The 18,853-nt window shown below is 35.9% G+C and overlaps 2 protein-coding genes across 12 annotated transcripts in view; one reads left to right on the forward strand and one right to left on the reverse strand.

Moving 5' to 3' along the window:
- Positions 1–225: 225 nt before the first annotated feature.
- Positions 226–18,853, reverse strand: part of LOC147396452 (Serine/Threonine-kinase) — a 30,242-nt gene continuing 11,614 nt past the window's right edge. For 2 of the 11 annotated variants that reach the window (XM_086450803.1, XM_086450805.1), the window contains 3 exons: positions 15,107–15,184; positions 14,549–14,747; positions 13,635–14,442 (listed from right to left, as the gene is read on the reverse strand). In XM_086450803.1, the coding sequence (XP_086306929.1) occupies positions 14,556–14,747; positions 15,107–15,184 (270 nt within the window). In that variant the 3' untranslated portion in view covers positions 13,635–14,442; positions 14,549–14,555. Of the gene's footprint in view, positions 3,240–12,857; positions 13,031–13,634; positions 14,456–14,548; positions 14,748–15,106; positions 15,185–18,853 lie in introns of those variants that run through there. The other 9 variants (XR_015180612.1, XR_015180607.1, XR_015180613.1 and 6 more) reach the window with 9 other exon arrangements.
- On the forward strand, positions 4,740–6,876 carry LOC147396453 (putative arabinose 5-phosphate isomerase). The gene is made up of 4 exons (XM_086450128.1): positions 4,740–4,758; positions 4,905–5,332; positions 6,416–6,630; positions 6,720–6,876. Exons 1-4 carry the CDS (start codon positions 4,740–4,742, stop codon positions 6,874–6,876), a joined length of 819 nt encoding a protein of 272 aa, XP_086306254.1.

An 18,853-nucleotide genomic window follows, 5' to 3' on the forward strand; every position in this document is an offset into this window, starting at 1 on the left:
TAACAGAACCAGAAGAGAGAGAAAGTGGGACCTCTCCCACCATTTTCAAACCCATATTCAACTCTCGAGAAAACCCTAATAAACCCAAACGAACTTCTCTATCTCTTCAAATGCCAACAGAAATACCTCAATTTCTTCTTCCAAAATCTCGATCTCTCTCAAACCCTAACCTTCACTCAAACGCTATTAAACGCCAAAGGAACCATCTTCTTCACTGGTGTTGGAAAATCCGGATTTGTAGCTAATAAGAAGACATTTTGGTGAAAAAATGTTATGTATTCAATAGGAAAAGGTACAGCTTTATACAGGTACAATACAAATTAGGTCATATTCTAATGCCTATAAATTAGCTTTTGACTTTTATCAAAATGGTAACAACTAATTGAGTTAATTTACAAAATATTCTCTTTCTTATTCTATTTGATTATCTTTAACACTCCCCCCTCAAGTTGGAGTGTATGTTAATAACACCCAACTTGCTGAGTAATGTCTCAAACTGTAATGTACTCAACGCCTTGGTGAATAAGTCTGCAATTTGATCGTTGGTCCTTACATTTGCTGTTTTGATCAAGCCCTCTTGAATTTTCTCACGAACCAAGTGACAGTCGATTTCGATGTGCTTCGTTCGTTTATGGAAGACCGGATTCGAGGCAATATGTAAAGCAGCTTGGTTATCACAAATCAACATGACTGGTTGGGGATGTTCTGCCTCAACAATTGATCGAGCCACCGTAGTTTGCTTCTTTGTTTTCCAAGAAATAGGTGATTGTCCAAGAAATATACAGTACCCTGTTATAGATCTTCTTGTGTCTTTGCAACGTGCCCAATCCGCATCACAAAAAGCCTTTAATTGAAGTGTGCTTGTAGAGGGTAGTAAAATACCTTGTCCTGGTGTTTGCTTTATGTATCTAAGAACTCTATGTGCTGCTTCAAGATGTGGTACACGTGGTTTGTCCATAAATTGACTTAAAACATGAACTGCATAGACCAAATCTGGTCTAGTGATGGTCAAATAGATCAACCTTCCTACAAGGCGCCTATACATTAAAGGGTCATTCAGAAGATCTCCATCGGATTGTGTAAGAGCCAAGTTTTGTTCCATGGGAAATCTTGCTGGTTTAGCTCCTAGAAATCCAACATCTTCTAATATCTCTAATGCATATTTTCTTTGAGAGAGAGAAATGCCTTTCAAGGACCTTGCCACTTCTATTCCCAAGAAATATTTGAGTTGACCAAGATCCCTGAGTTTGAATTGTTTGGATAAAAACTCCTTTGAATCTTGAATATGTTGCATATCATTGCCTACTAAAATCACATCATCAACATATACAGGAATTATTGTGAAACTACCATTGTGAAATTAGACAAATAGTAAATAGTATCCCTTTGATTGCTGAAAACCAGCACTCTTAAGAGCTGAAGACAATTTCAAAAACCATTGTCTGGAAACTTGTTTCAAGCCTTATAGTGACTTGTTAAGTTTGCATACTTGAGTCTCCCCCTTTCGTCCGAATCCACGAGGTAGTGACATGTATACATCTTCATCAAGATCGCCATGCAAGAATGCATTGTTGACGTCAAGTTGGTGGAGATGACATCCTTGAATTGCAGCAAGACTAAGTAGGACACGCACAGTAACTATCTTGGCAATTGGGGCAAAAGTCTCTCTATAATCAAGTCCTTCAATCTGATTATATCCTTTAACAACCAAACGAGCCTGGTAACACTCTATGGTTCCATTAGATTTGAGCTTCACTTTGTACACCCATTTACATCCTATGGGTTTTTTGTCAGGTGGGAGAGGCATAAGTGTCCATGTATGGTTCGCTTGGAGGGCTTCAATTTCATTGCGCATGGCTATGCACCACAGAGGATCTTTCATGGCCTGTAAGAAACTAGCTAGTTCTTTTGTAATGGTTAAAGAAGTGGTGAAAGTTTTATGAGAGGTGGATAATCGGTCATATGAAAGGACTTGAGAGAGATGTGTGGCATACCTGAAGTGGTGACCACGCTAAAGGCAGATGAGGAACCAGGCCGAGACGGGAGGGATGCTTCCACATGATAATTCTGAAGAAAAGAGGGTCGTTTGGTTGGTCTTGTGGAGTGACGACGCACAGGGGTAGAAGTGGGACTGGTTAGAATAATATGATCAAGTTCGTCATTATCTGGTGGAACAGCTATAGGTGTCTCGATGGAGCTTTGTGATATGATAGGATCATCATAGAAAATGGATTTATTATGAGTAGGTGTGATGGACCTCTCAATGGCAACGAAAGTATTTTTGAAAGGAAATTCTTTTTCTAAGAAAATGACATCACGAGACACAAAAACTTTGCGAAGCTCAAGATCATATACTCGTTATCCCGTTTCCCCATAAGGATAACCAAGAAAAATACACCGGGTTGCACGCTTATCAAATTTAGATGGCCTTTGGGCATGAGTGGAAGCAAAACACAAACATCCAAATACTCTTAAATGTGAGTAATTGGGTGTTGAATTAAAAAGCTGCTCATAAGGTGTTTTCCCTTAAAAAATTGGTGTAGGTGTGCGGTTTATAAGGTATGTAGAAGTTAAAATGGCATCCCCCAAAAGGTTTTAGGAAGATGGGCTTGGAAAAGCAAAGCTCGTGCCATGTTTATCAAGTGTCTATGTTTACGTTCAACCACTCCATTTTGTTGCGGAGTGTCAACACAACTAGTGTGATGAATAATCCCTTTGGACATATAATAGTCTTTAAGTGTGAACTCATGGCCATTATCACTATGCACAACCTTAACTTTGCAAGAGAATTGAGTTTCAACCATATTAATGAAATTGATTAAGTGGGTTTGAGTTTCAAATTTATGACGCATCAAGAAAACCAATGTGCACCTAGTAAAGTCATCAACAATAGTGAGAAAATATCGAGCCCTAGAAATAGATGCAACGTGGTAACCAACCCAAATATCAACATATAATTTCTCAAAATGTGTTTGACTAGAAATTTAACTCAAGGAAAAAGACAATCTGGTTTGTTTTGCTAAGAGACAAACCAAACAATTATTTGTATGGCGAAACTTATTCTTATCCAAACAAGAAAATAAAATATACACTTTATTTGAAGGATATCCAAGGTGTTGATGCCAAAGAATAGAGGAAGAGGAAAGGACTAAATTACATGAGGATATCTGTGCTTCATCAAGGTAGTAGAGTCCCCCCCGTTCAATTCCCATCCCAATCATCTTCCCCGAGCATAGGTCCTGTATCACACAAAAATGAGTGAGAAATATGATGGTACAAAAGGAGTAGCTAGCAAGCTTTGTTATGGAAATGAGGTTTAATTGAAAATTTGGGACACACAAAACATTATCAAGAACCAAACTCGATGAGAACACAACTCGACCAACATGTGTAACATTAGCAATAGATCCATCTGGCAGCTCTATTGTTTTATTTTTAATAATTTTTGAAGTGGTGAGCAATTTAGGGCTGCAAATAATATGATCAGTTGCTCCACTGTCAAGGATCCATGTGGTTTTCTTACCTTGAGATGAAAAACAAAGAACTTTACTTGAAAGTTCATCATAACTGAAGAATTACCAACATGATTTGCCATGGAAGACTTATTATTGCTAAGCATTTGTAGGATTTGTTGGCACTACTCCTGAGTGAAAGGCAATGAATTGGGTATGTCATTTTTTTCAACTTGTTGTGGAGCACCAAATTGATTACATCGCTTCACTGTGGACATTCGGAATGATTGATCTGATTCTGCCTTCTTGAGTTTTCGACAAAGATCAATTGTGTGACCCTTCCATCCACAATAAGTGCACTTCAAATGTGCCTGGTAGTTCTCTATGATATGTCCATCTTTTCCACATTTTCCACATTTGTAATTGTCGCCTTTCTTGTTTGGATCCTTGATTACGAATGTTGCTGCCTCAGGCTGACTTGTATTCTTTCCTGAAGATACATCTCGCTGTCATTCATGTCCAAGCACAAGGGAATAAGCCTTACTAACCTTTGGGAAAGGATCCATTGTCAATATTTATCTGTGTGTCGTTTCAAAGGATTTAGTTAATCCCATGAGAAACTTGATGATTTTTTGTGTTTCTCGATAGGATAAATCTTCCTTCATAGTTCCACAATGGCAAGCTACAATAGGAAAAAGGACATCTCTTCGTCCCATAATCCTTTGAGTTTGGTAAAGTAGGAGCTAACAGACATGGTTCCTTGAATACAATCATGTATCTCGTTTTCAATGTGAAAAAGTTGGACACTGTTTATCTGAGAGAAACGTTCACGTAGTTCATTCCAAACTGCCTTTGCTCCCTCACAAAAGAAGACACTGGCTACAATTTCCTTGGAAAGTGAACTTAATATCCAGGTATTGACAAGGTTATCACAATGAATGCACTGCTGCAACTCGTCACCTGCATCTTTGTCTGGTCATACCATCGATCCATCAACAAAACCATATTTGTTTTTGACCGTTAAGGCCATAGTCATGGAGTGATTCCATGTGCTATAGTTTTCTTCAGTAAGAACTTGTGATACAAAAACCAATCCAGGCTGATCTAAATGGTGAAGATACAAAGGGCGATTGGGATTGTCAAATTTAGATGCCATGCTCAATTGAGTTGGCTTGTTTGGGTTGTTCTGGTCTCCCATGGTTAATATTGAAATAAGCAGAGTTTTTCAGATCCCTAGATTCAGTGCTCTGATACCATAATAAGAAGACATTTTGGTGAAAAACTATTATGTATTCAATAGGAAAAAGTACAGCTTTATACAGGTACAATACAAATTAGGTCCTATTCTAATGCCTATAAATTAGCATTTGACTTTTATCAAAATGGTAACAAACTAATTGAGTTAATATACAAAATATTATCTTTCCTATTCTATTTGATTGTCTTTAACAGTAGCTCAGAAGATCTCACAAATCCTAATTTCTCTTGGCATTCGATCAGGTTTCCTCTCTCCTCTCGATGCTCTTCACAGGGATATCGGCATTCTCTCCAAATTCAATCTTCATGTTTTCTTTAACAAATCTGGGAACACTGTAGAGCTTCTGAAATTGGTTCCTTGTGCAAAAGCAAAAGGTGCGTTCTTGATCTCTGTAACATCTTCGGAGGGGAATTTGTTGTCTGGTGTTTGCGATTTGAATGTGAATCTACCCTTGGAGAGGGAATTGTGTCCGTTTAATTTGGCTCTAGTGACTTCGACTACAATTCAAATGGTTTTTGGGGATACTATGGCGATCACATTAATGGGTGCGAAGAATCTAACGAAGGAGGAGTACGTCGTGAATCATCCAACTGGGAGGATCAGAAAGAGCCACATTTTCAAGGTCAGATTAATTATTTAGATTCTTTCTTGTAAAGTGGGTTCGGGTTTCTCAATTAATTTGGTATTATTTTTTTGAATTTCTATGTTCTCGAATACAAGGTCGTATTAATTGATTTTTGATCTTTTAATGGTTGTAAAGATCTCAAATTTGGAATGAAAATAGGTTTAGGATAGAAGACGAGATCAAAACTGTTGTTTTTTAGAGCTAGTTTGAAATTTTACTCTTTCTGATTTGAAATTAGGTTTTCATCTGGTTGAAACTCAATCTCTGGTTATAATGTGATTTGTTTATTAATTACTTTGTTGTTATTTTCTGGATTTCAGTATTCTCAAATCAAAGGTCGTATTAATTACTTTTTGATCCTTTAGTGCTTTTTGGTAGATTGTTGTTATTTAAGCCTTCAAAGGATAAAATTCAAAAAATGGATAGATGGTCATAATCAAGAAATAAGGGTCAGACAAGTTTTTTTTTTTTTTTTCCTTCAGAATTGGTTACATATTATTGATAAAAGTCAATTATAATCCCGTTCAACAACAACAACAAAGCCTTATCCCAAATATTTGTGATGAACTACACAAATCCTATCCCTCTGTTCAACTCTTTCTAAAGTCAAGTCTTTTGTCATTGACAACGAGTTCATATATGCTTTCACTGTCTCCATCCATGTACTTTCGAGTCTTCCTCTCAATTTTCTAGGATCTTCAATTTGAATATTTCTTCGAACTTGAACTGTGATTTGCATTCATTGAATATGCTCAAACCATCTGAGTAACTCGACCAACTTTCTCTTTGTTTATCGTCTATTAAAACTAGGTCTACATCTTCCCAAATACGTTCATTTCTAATTTTATCTTTCCTCCAAGTATTTCCATTCATCCATCTGAACATTCTCATATCTATTGTGCTCAATTTATTAACATGATTCATAATTGTTAATTTGACTTGATTTCTTTCTTTTCAGTTGGATGATTAAGAGTACTTCTCTTTGTATCTGAACACTTGGAAACTCGCCAACTTTGGTAAAAAGGAAGGAAAATCTTATGAAGATGTGGTTTAATAGAACTGAATTAGTTCTTATTGCAGGTAAAGGATGTTATGACGAAACAAGAAGAGCTTCCTGTCTGCAAGGAAGGAGATCTAATAATGGATCAACTCGTAGAGCTGACGAGTAAAGGATGTGGATGCTTGCTTGTTATCAACGATGAGCACCGTCTGATTGGAACTTTCACATATGGTGATCTTAGGCAGACACTTAAGGCCAGTGGAAAAGGCATATTCAAGCTTACTATAGGGGAAATGTGCAACAAGTAAAAGAAAAAGGGTTGAATCTATTTTTATTTTTGTCACCTTTTGAGAATGTGTTTACTGACTTTTTGGGTTTTGGCAGGAACCCAAGAACAATTGATCCGAACACAACGGTAGTGGAGGCCATGCAAAAGATGGAGTCCCCTCTATCACTCGTGCAATTCCTACCCATTATCAACCATCTAAACATTGTGATTGGTATCGTTACTTTGCACAGATTGGTTTCAGCAAGATTGTGAACCATATATATGCACCACCGCCCAAGACTGCTCTGTGTTATTTCTTTATTCCAATTATGATTGTAATGACCCGAAAATCTTAACATGTATCTCGATGAAAAAACTTTAAGTTTTTTTACGTTGATTCAAAAATATGAATACTTAATTTTCAATATTTGAAGAAAATTAATTTCACTAATAGATTCAGAAGGGTCGAGAAACATACTTTAGCCTGTAAGCACAACAAAATCAAAAATCAATCGAAAAAGTTACCGAATCCTCGAGTTTCGCATCAAAAATTGTCAAGTAGGTAAATGACAATTTAGAGATGTAAGTTGAAAAATCTGATCACACCTTTAGGTTCGTATTGAAAAGTCACCCGAAATAAAGTATACTTTTGTCCAAATCGGCATTCGAAAAAATAATTCCCGAAATGACGCTTGTGTCCCACTTAAGTTATAAATATTTGAAATCATAAGAAATTTTGAATTTTCTTATTCTTCTCTCCAAACAAATATCAAACCTAACTTTCCTCGAGATTTAAAACTCATATTCACACCAAACGAGAACGATTCGAGCTTCGTCGTAAGAAGGAAAGTTGTTCCTTTCAGAGTTACGTATGGGCGCTAGAAACTTCAATTTCTATCGGAAGAAAATCTTTATGATCGGTCGAAGGTGATCCTTAGACTTCGTTGAACCGTAGGAAATAACCCAAGGTAGGTTGCCTTCCCTTATACCTTCTAATTATGCGATACTTTCATAGAAAACCTATACGATCTTCGATAGATCGATCGTTTCATTGCATTTATACGTATTTGAACGATTTTGGATCATGTTTGCATGATTATTTTTTATAAATTTTAGTTCATTCGATGTATTTTATGTTTTATATGAGTTGTATAAGGTTTGGAGTAAGTTTGGGCAAGTTTCGACGAAAAATTGATATTTCAAAAAAAAAATCAATTTTTGGGCCTTCATGCTTGCTGGCGGCGCCGTCAGCCACCGTCAAACCTAAATTTTTGGAGTTGGCTTTCCATTTTTTTGTGTTGCTCCCTCATGTTATGTACACTAGTTTCCCACCTTTATTTCATTAAAAACATTTAAGTAAATGTCCTCTTTAATGTTTACTTTAAGTTCTTTAGTGAAATTAAGGTTTTTACCCCCCATTTCAAAACGTTGGGAATGGTTTTAAGATCCCAATCTTATCGTATCAAAATATAGTTTTTTGTTTTAAGAACAAAATGTAAAATTCGACATTTTCGACCGATTTTCAAAATACGATATCTTTAATGTTACTTTGATTTTAAATAATAAAAATTATATGGTATTTCTCATGTTGTCAAGGGCTTTCACGTGCAAAAGCCCGTTTTCAATTTCGACAACTTTGAAAAATCACTTTTTTCAACACTTAGCCAAACTTTCACAGATTTCCAATTTTTGCGTGTTATGACTTTATCATGTTTTCTGAGTCTTTTGACTCAACTAAAACCATCGAATGGAATTGGTTGATACTGTAGATACGTGGCTTTCGTCATTAGGACGGCCACATCTACGATGAATTGGAGTCGCCACCATTCAAGTTGTAAGTGGGTGTGAATGGTTAGTCGATGTACATTTTTTTTTAAATGACATTTTTGGTATTAGTGACTCAAGATGGATAAGAGGCTAATCCAATCGAACCTAGGGATTTTGGGTAAGCGGCTTGATTGGAGAGAAGAAAAGAGGTTAGGCACCCTTTTCTCCCCGCCAAGTGGCGGTAACCTCAAATAACTTGGTCATTTGATAATAACAAAAAGAAAATAAAAGTGCCACATGTGTGCAACTTGTACCCTAGATAGGGATTTGCTTTTTGCTTGATCATAGAGTCATTTCATCGATGGAAATGACCTTTAGCCTTGGGGTTCACTCATTTAAAAAAAGGAAAAAAAAACGAAAGAGAAGAATGGGATATTAGAGGAGGGAAGAGGAGAGGGTAGAGATAGAGAGGGGGGGTTGCACTTTGAACCCACCTTGTACTCTTGATCTTCTTTTCTTCTTCTTCTTCTTTTAACTTTTATATCTTCTTGAGTCCTTGGTGGAAGGTGAATGAGTTATTGTGAGAGTAGGAGAGTAGAAAAGAAATAAGGATTAGATTTTTTTTCATGAGACTTGGTAATACTTGGTAATAATTGGTAACCCTTTTTGGAAGGAGAGGAAGGGTATTTATAGGAGTTGGAAAGAGGTTTGGGGGTATGATGGGGTTAAATTTTGAAAGGGATGATAATGGCATGGGTTTTAGAGGTGGAAGGTTTGAAATTTGGAATACAAGTGAGGGTATTTGTGTAAAGGATGAAAGTGGGTTATGTTTTAACCCAAATGGTTTGGATTTTACCCTAATCCATTTGGGTAGAGTGTTTAGTGGGTGAGATGAGTGATGGTTGATGGGAGAATGGGGATGTAAGGTGTTAGGTGTTTGATTGAGTGTTAGGTTGATGGAAGAGGTAAGGTGTTTAGATTTAGGAGGATGGGTTGTGTAAGAGGTGGGTATGTTGATTTTTGGGAGGAGAAAGGGGATGATGCCATGTGGCAATCATGATGAAAGGATGAGGTGATGAGATTGGTTGATTGGTTGATAGGGGTCGTTTGATTAGAGAAAGAAGTATGGGTTAGTTAGTTGATGATGAGAGAAGTATGGGTTGAGGTGATTTTATTGGAGTGTTTTAAGGAAGATGGTGAGTAGAGATATGGGTAGTGATGTGGGTGGTTCATGATATTTGATAATGGTAATGGATTAGGGTATGGGTTGAGGTGTGGGTGGTTGATGATGTTAGAGGATGAGGATAGGTTAGTTATGGTAGGGTATAGGTTGAGGTGATTTTTGAGAGAAGTTATGTGTTAGATGAGTTGTTTAGAGAATGGTGATGAGATGAGGGAGGTGAAGGGTGGTGATGACATGTGTCATCTTTGATGTAGGGAGGGTGATTGGTTGATGTGGGTGATGGATAATGGATTAAGGTTATGGGTTGGATAATGAGTTGTATATGGATGGGATTTTGTGGGCCTTGTATTGGGCTTGGGTTTAGGAGGATTGTGGGTTGTTTTGGATTGGGTAAGGCTTATCTTGGATTGGATTTTGAGAAGGGAGGTTGTTTTTAGGGCTTAGAAGGAATGAGATTAATTTTGGGTTAAGGGTAAGGTATGAAATGAATTTAGGAAAGAGTTGAGGCCTTGTGGGCCTTAGGTGGGTTTAGGATATTTGCGAATTTCGAGGCGGAGTGGTGGGTGATAGATGAAGGGTAGGTCTCCCAAGTCTCACCTTTTTAATTTTTTAATTTTTCTTGTATTTTCCTTGAAGTTATTGATTTGATCAAAAAATACCACGTGTTTGGCAATTTGGGTCTTTTGGACCCGTTGGAGAATTTATCGATTTTTGTGGATATAAGTGTGGAGCGGCGAAGGTTGGGATGACGTGGGATGAGTCCGGTCCCTTTGATGGATCATTTAGACCATTGGGTGGTTTTAAGAGCATCGATTTAATTGAAATTGCCACTTTTTAATGTTTTGGGCCTTAGAGGCCCGTTGGCCTATTTTGTCGAAAATCGATGTTTTGAGTGGAGCGGGGTAAAAGGGAGATAGCCGAATCCTTTTGGTGGACCTACTAACCCATTGAGAGGTATTAGAGGCTTGGATTTTGACAAAAAATGACAGATTTTAGTGCTTCGGGCCTTTGAGGTCCGTTGGCCAAATTTATCGGAAAAACATTGTTTTTGGGCCCTTTCGAGTGAGGGCCCGTTCAAATTGGGGTGTCTACAGATACCTTATGAGTTTCGAATGACTTTAAGAATGAAAATACTTTGATAGATATGTAGGAAGTTAGATAAAAGATTAATCGATGGATGGATAGAGAGAACTTAAGTTCTTAACTGATTGATAGGTCAGTGCCTCCAGTTTTACGTAGTGGTCATACCATATAAAATGTAATAGATAGATAGATTGATAGAATGAATGATGGATGGAAACGACAGATGGCTGTCACTGGAGAGCACTACCAGACCTTGTTTGTATTTTCAATAAAAAAACGATATACTATATACAACACAAACTGATTTGTTTACGAGAAAAAAGTCGTCGAAAACCTACAAAGAGTGATGCATTACTGTATAACCAAAAGCAACGGGTCAATCTAGGATTAACACTAGGCGTCATATGTTCTTCAGTAGTATGAGATACTTTATAGCATATTACAGCTTATGAGATCCGAAAATTTCTCCTATTTTTTTCTTGTCGAACATTGTGTGTAAAGGCGATCTCTGTATAGTATAGAGGTAGATGGTGTTCACATGCATTGTCTTTTGATAAGCTTCAACGCAAGGGGTCTCCTAGGCTAGTTAGTGATCATTGTTAGTCTGTAGTCGTCAAACGATCGACCTCACCGTTAGTTAAACTCCGTATTAGGTTCTTCGTCAACGGCCAGTCTAAACTAGATAAATGGTCATCCAACTGTGGTATGCTAGACTGGCTACAAAATCAAATTATAACGATAGGATTCCATGTCGGATTAGAAGTCTAGAATAACGAATTGTTATAGTCGAGACGGTTATGTCGACGTGTTCCTCTACTCTCTTATCGACTATACCACTGTATTCTTATTACGTATCTTTTCCTTATTTTGTAATTTTTTATAGATGTTTTTATTTGAAAGATACATAGGTTACTTTAAATGATAAATTAAAATTATCATAATTGTTTATTGAGTATGCTTAGACATTTATTGTATGTTACATTATAAAAAACTTGCATTATTTAATTGTTCAGATGATTATTCGTGTATGTGTGACTCGCTGTTAGAACGACGTTCATCTTGCTGAGTAACATTCCCTTATTACTTACCATATCCTTCCCCTTACAGATTTTTCAACTTTTAAGGATCCGTTCTTTGAAGAGTCTTTTAAGGAGGTCCCTGAGGAGGATCAAGTTGATGTTTTACCGCCACCATCTCTTTGAGGATTAGTAGAGGATCCTAGCGGTTTTTATTTATAAATAAAAAACATGTTAATTTAGGATTTTTTGTAATCCAATATATTATGTGACTGAAGATTTTGATGATATCAATGTTTGGCGATTACTTCCGTTTACTCTAGACTTTTGTATAGATATTAGTCAATTGTTGTTCCGCTGCGTATATTTTTCTTTTCCATAAGTATTATTGTTTGTGATTGTTCTATCAGGTTTTGTGTATATTCACCTCACACCTCGAGATTCTGACTGATAAATCATAAGGATTTGTATTGGGATTTCAGGGGGTAACAATGATTCTTTAGGTGTATCTTTTGTTGTTGTATTAAACTTCCATCATCATCCTCAAATTCTTATCTCAAAATTTTGATTGGGAGGATGTCCTTGTATTACTCAAGTATTTAGGAAAATATGAAGATTACGTGATTCCTATTCATATTTATATTGCCCCAAAGATTGTACCTCTTTTACGAGACCTTCCTTTTATTATTTTGTACTCTTGTTGTGAGCTATGTTTCAAAACAACAATTTGGAATCCTCTCCTCACCCCCCAAATGTGGGCTGTTGCTGAGACGGATAGAAGAACCACGAAGGCCTGACAAAGCAAGGGATGATGGGTGGGTGGAGATCAAATCATTGAAGAAACATGACTCTTGGACACACTAAGGATGAATATTTATGAGAAAACATCAATGAAAGATTTTTTTTTTATAGCAAGAGATGGGTTCATGGAGGCCATGGGCCCAAAGAGTGCAACATCTGCGTTCAATAACTTTTGTTACGATGGTTTCACAAATTTCAACCCTAATTCTTTGTAACTTTCTTCTATCTTTTGTCATTATTGTTATTTTGTTTTATTTGGTAACACTAAAACTCGACTAGTTAGAAAGATAAAACACATAAGTAGAAAGCTCTAAGGGGGCAAGAGGAAGACCATAAAAGGCACGGATTGAGGTAGTGAAGATATAAATGAAAAAAGATGCTGTAATGATGACGAAGAGAAATGGAATTGAATTAAATTAAATTATAAGTGTACCAACAACATCAAACCGACAGCCTCATGAAATATGTCCACTACATAAACAATCGAGTTTTTGCAAGCAAAAAACTAATAATACTGATCGACTTGCAGCACAACCTCTCGGCTTAAAAATAGAACACGAAATCCCGTGTGTTTTTGCTGAAATCACCCACAAAACACATACAGCATAAGCTAGTTTCTCATTATATCTGGCATAAGTGCCTTCCTAAAATTTAATGAACCAATTCAATTATCTTTCCAAAGTGATGTATAATATCTATATATATATATGTTATATCATATTTGTGAATGTGAATGGCGAGATAGCCGAATACTATTATGTTTTTCTATTAACATATAAAATACATTCTGCATATTATAATCTAAACATAATTCTATATTTCATTTAAGTAGTTCAAGTGTTTAATCTCTCCCCAAATTTTATTTTATTTATATTGCTATGTTGAATTATATTATAATGTGGCTCACAACCCAGAGGGAATTAAGTAAATTGATCCCGATTGTTCAATAATTTGATAACCAGTCATTCTTTCAATATGATAACTATGAAGGGAATTTGATCCATCATGTTTTTCGAAAGTCAATGTGAACAGACAACTGAACCCATAATTCTCTTTCTTCATTATCAATGGAATCACTGTTTTTTTTATTTTTATTTTTTTACCGGGCATTCGATTTTATCATCAATCCAATCACCATTTAACTTGGTTCCAAGAGATCACATCTTCTACCAAGACATTCATTCAGGAAGCAAAAGTCCTTTCACAGTTTCTACATTATTTTTGCAGCAAACAACAATGGTTTAGTAAGCTCTGATCGTTATTGTGGGTATTTCTCCCATTTACAGATCCTCTTGCATATCTCATGACAATATATATATATATATTCAAGGAAATAAATATATCTTTGCCAGCATATATCTTGGTTTTACATCTCAGTGTTGGGGTAAAAGTCGACTCGAGGGTCGAGACACTCTAGTATGAGTAAAAACAGAGACAAAGACAAGTGAATGAGTCAAAAATAGACAAAGTCAATTCAGTATGAGTCAAAGCCGAATCAAACCAAAAAATGAGTGCAAAAAAAAAGTCAAGGTTAAGCCAGACCAAATAAAGTTATTGATAAGGCAGCTCACAACTACAGGTTAGATTCGGGCAAGTCAAAGCTAGATTGGGCAAATTTGAAGTTTGAACCATGGCATACATCCCATTGACCGATGACCATAAGTCAGTAACTTTTGTACTGAAACATCTATTGGCGTACACTACTGTGTTATTATTACTAGTTTTAGCATGTCACTGTACTGTTTACCATCTTCATTGGGGATCATGTATCAGACAGCTCTGCTTAAACATCAGTGTGAAATCTAAATGAATGAATAAAAAATAAAGGCCCCGCTATAACATAGACTGATACAAAATTTTGACCACATTATCTAGAATTGATTTATTCCGTAGAATGTAAATTTACCTGATTTTTTTTCCCACGTCAATTCCAAATGTAATGCACCCGGACATGTTTCTGGTACACGTTAACTTGATAAAGTTGGTTTCCTGCATATTGTAACTGATTTTAAGCAAATGAACCTCATTTTAAGTTTAAACACCAAATATTGGCACTTGAACAATAAGACTTGAGAGTTTCTGGAACTAGTTGTACCTGGCTTTTAATCCTTAGATATTCGAACAATTAAGCCAGTTGGGGTGTGGACTGTTTTCAGGTGACCAGAACCAATCAGGTCTCGAAGATGAAACCTCATGTCAAGTGGAGACATACGGAGGTGCTTCTTTTCCAAAAGTGCCAGCTGCATCTCTTTGTACTTCCTACGATTTAGGAATGACAAGAGCTCCTTTCTTCCCTGGAAGAGTGATCATGTTAAAACTTTGCAATCAAGTTAATCTAAAAGTTTTCAGTTTGTGTTTCCTATCCATCTTAAAGCATCATCCACTCTAACAGGCATGGTGGATGATTAAAAAGATTTAAATTTATACTCTGAATCACCAACCCATTATTTAGGGTGGCCAATGTCACACTTTGGTAGAAAAGACATTCTATCATTCTGTGGATGTACCCGAACTTTATTGAAACCTTGTATATGAAGGAGTAACCCTTGTTCAATGTATGTACAAATTCTTCTATTTAATATTCAACTAAATCAGCCATTATCGGATCAAAAGATATAGTCACAAGAAGGTTTGAACATATATACAAGTATACCTGCGAGAGGCCCTTAAGCACTGAACCAATATTTGGAATTGCGAACCAGTACATGTTTGAATCAATCATCTGGCGAGTCTACAAGAATATTCACAGTAATAGAGATAAGTAAGCCAAAAACATCAACGACGACCAAAAGGAGGATTGGGAGAGAGAGAGTTCTGTTTGAATAAATAGCATTCAAAATATCTGTCACGGCCAATAACTTGTCCCATAATTGAAACCAAAACTATATGGAAATTCAAGAGTGTCGAAATTCTGCCCCTCCGAGCATAATTCCTATTGTCATATAAAAGTGCACATGAGTTTGAACTGTTTCTAGCCTTAATGATCCACCGCTATATCAATTTGTCCTACTAATAAATATCTAAGTCTTCACCCAAAATTAGTAGTGAAACCCTGGATTTGTCACAAATCAGGAAAAGAGGTCATGGTACAAAACTTTGCAAACAAAGATGCCCAGGTGTGGACATTTTTAGGAAATGATAATTGTTCATCTCTCAAAATCCTTGACACAAATACAGAGACAGGCATTCTAAATGTAAAATCTCATTGTGTTTTACGAAACCATAGTAGCAACAAAGAATGTGATAAACTGTAAGCATGAGTATAAATTGTGGCACAAGAAAAGAGATCGGACTGACCTACAAAAACGAAACAGACCCTCCATAACCAGTCATCCATAATATCAAATAAATCATTTTGTTCTACCAAGGGCTATGGTCATAGTGATCCATATTCAACTACTTCAACCATTCCCGAATTCCTCATAGCATTCTCAAGACATACAATGGTTCGTCCACTGCCTCTTTTTTATTGAATCATAAACCAACCTTTGTAAATCCAGAAATCAATTCAATTATTCCTTCCTATTACTTCAATAACCATCTGAACCCTGAATTATCTCATGGCTTACAAACAATACTTATTGATATTGTATTAAAAGCAATTGTTGGTATCCCTTATGATGTGCAATTGAAACAGGACCTTGTGAGCGATAAAGGGGGATGCGTCATTTGGACACAAAGTAGCTCATATTATAAACCTAGGACCAGAACTTCTTGTTTCAGAGGTTGAATCAATCAAGCTTAATTTACCATTAACAAGTAATCCACATTTGAGTGGAGGGGTGACTAGACTGAAAATGGTTGGTGGTGAGAAAAGGAAGATTCCAGTCACCTTTTAGCACTAGTTATGGATGGATTAGCTGTTCATATTCAAGTAAAGGTCCCTTGGAGTTTGTTTTTTGCAAGTGTTGTTGATGAAACTAAAATGGAAGCAAATGCAAAACTAGAACTATTGAAGGATACTTTGCAATCTAAGAGTTGTAAGATACATAGGACCAAAACATATATATATGCATGTGTGTGTGTGTGTGTGGATCAAGATCAAGAGCCAACTAAATGGCCAACGTGCTTCATCCTATATGGGTTAGAAGTTTTGGAATGGGCTGATTTTTGTGAGGATGATTTCTACAGTGAGGAGATCATCCTCACGAAAAATCAGCCTATTCCGAAACTTCTAACCTATATAGGAGAAACACGTTGGCCATTTGGTTGGTTCTTGATCCTGCCTATATAAATCTATGTAATAAAACACAACTGAGTTGCTACAGTTTTGTGTTTTTTGAGTTGGAGATAAATGTCCCTTCAACTACAGCTATGTGGTTGGACACAGAGTCACCGACTTTTTCAAAAAAACCATGTTTTAATCGTGATTTTAAAGATTGACGATTAAATCACGACTTTTTGAAAAAGTCACGATTTAAACAAAACAAAAATGTGATTTTTTTTTTTTTTATAACAAACTATTTTAAAAGGAATTTTTCAAAAACCATTTATTCTTAAGTCTAAAATAGGATTTGATGATATAAATGATAACATTACTTAGTAGAAAAAATATATATTGTCATAACACTATTTCGATTTTTTCCCAATTTTTTCATTTTTGTCAACTTTTTCCCTTGCCGACTTGGTGACTATGGCTAGACAAATGTCCCATCAACCTACACCACACTTTTTTGTTTTTCTCCTTACAACTTTATTATATCTCCTCTTTAACCCACTATTGTGTTTTGTTTTTTATCTCTTCACCTCAAAAAATTTCAATAATATCCCCTCAACTTTATTTTTTTCGCTTTTACCCCCATAACCCCAGAGGGGATGTGCGTGCCATAAGCACAAGTGAACTCTAGTATATATATATATATAACACAACAATGAGTCCCACTCCAGCTACAATGTAGTGGGGTCCGCTCTACCTCACTTTATTACCTTTCCTCTTCACCCCCGTCAATTTTATTGTCTTTCCTCTCCTCCTCCCCCTTTTTCAATAATATCCTCAAATTTTACTATCTTTCCTCTTTTACTCCCTTTCAATAATACTTATCTAATTTTACTAACTTTCCTTTTTTACCACTTTAGGATATATAATGGTGGACCCCTAATGTGGAATGCAAATCAAGTCAATGGTCAAGGGTGCCAACGGAAATTTTGTAATTATTTAGCTTTCCACTTATTTGGGTCTAGATTATTGTTTTATCGTTTAGGGTTATTTTTTATTAGTTATTTTAAGTTTTGAATTGTTTTTAGGTTATTTAAGAGTTTAATTCGAGTTTAGGAACTATTCACGTCATTTTTATTTAAGTTCTATTTTGAGGGGTCAAAACTTGTCATATTGGATAGATTTTTGTGTCATTTGATAGGTTATTCAATTACCCATACAACAAGTCCAAGATTAGCAATTCCAATGAGTTTTAAGAAAGTTCTAGTCAAAATACTAGTGGGATATCAATGCTACACGGGATTACCTTATCAAAGTCAAAAATGTCAATTTTTATGTAATTTTAGAATTAGGGTCCTGAGTTTAGCCTATATATGTAGTTATTGTAATTAGTTTTTATCAATGTTATGGATTAAAAAAAATTACAACTTTTCCGATAATTGAAGGCCATCCATCTTTCTTTAAAGTCAAAAGTGTCAATTTTTATGTAATTTTAGAATTAGGGTCCTGAGTTTAGCCTATATATGTGGTTATTGTAATTGGTTTTTATCAATTTTATGGAATAAAAAAAATTACAATTTTTCCAATAATTGAAGGCCATCCATCTTGGTGCGATTCCAAGAAAAAAAAAAACTTTTTCAATAATATTTGTTTTCTTCATCACTACTTAATTAGCCTTTCCACCAACCTTCCCAAAGTAGAACCACCTTAGAATCAACCAAATCTAGGTCGTCCTGCATCAACTCCACTCCATTTATCCCCCACATAAAGAGGGGTTGGGATTTAATCTCCCTATGAATCTCGAGGACAACTTTTCACTTTATTATCATTTCTCTTCTCATCCTTCCCATGAATACCCTTCAACATTTATTGCATTTCCTCTACTAGCCCCTTTCAAAAAATACCCCCAACAACTTTATATAATAACCTTCCTCTTCTACCCTTTTTCCAACAATACCCCTCCAATTTTATTGTCTTTCCTATTTTACCCCCTTAACACTAAAGAAGTGGCACATGCAAAACTCTAGAATATATATAACACAACATTAGTATGGACTCTCACAAATATGCAATACGAGTTACAAATGATGCACCAGAAATACCTAAACCGAATTCCGTTATTTGGGATTTACAATGAAGATTAATGGTAGCACCAATAAGCACTTTGCTGCAAGTTAAAGGCCCTAAAAGGGTGCGATGAATGCTGAAAATAGCTTGAATTGAGGTAAAAAGAAAATGTTTGAA

The sequence above is a fragment of the Akebia trifoliata genome, chromosome 8 (assembly GCF_017979445.1).
Source record: "Akebia trifoliata isolate Shusen 1 chromosome 8, ASM1797944v1, whole genome shotgun sequence".
NCBI classification, from domain to species: Eukaryota; Viridiplantae; Streptophyta; class Magnoliopsida; order Ranunculales; family Lardizabalaceae; genus Akebia; species Akebia trifoliata.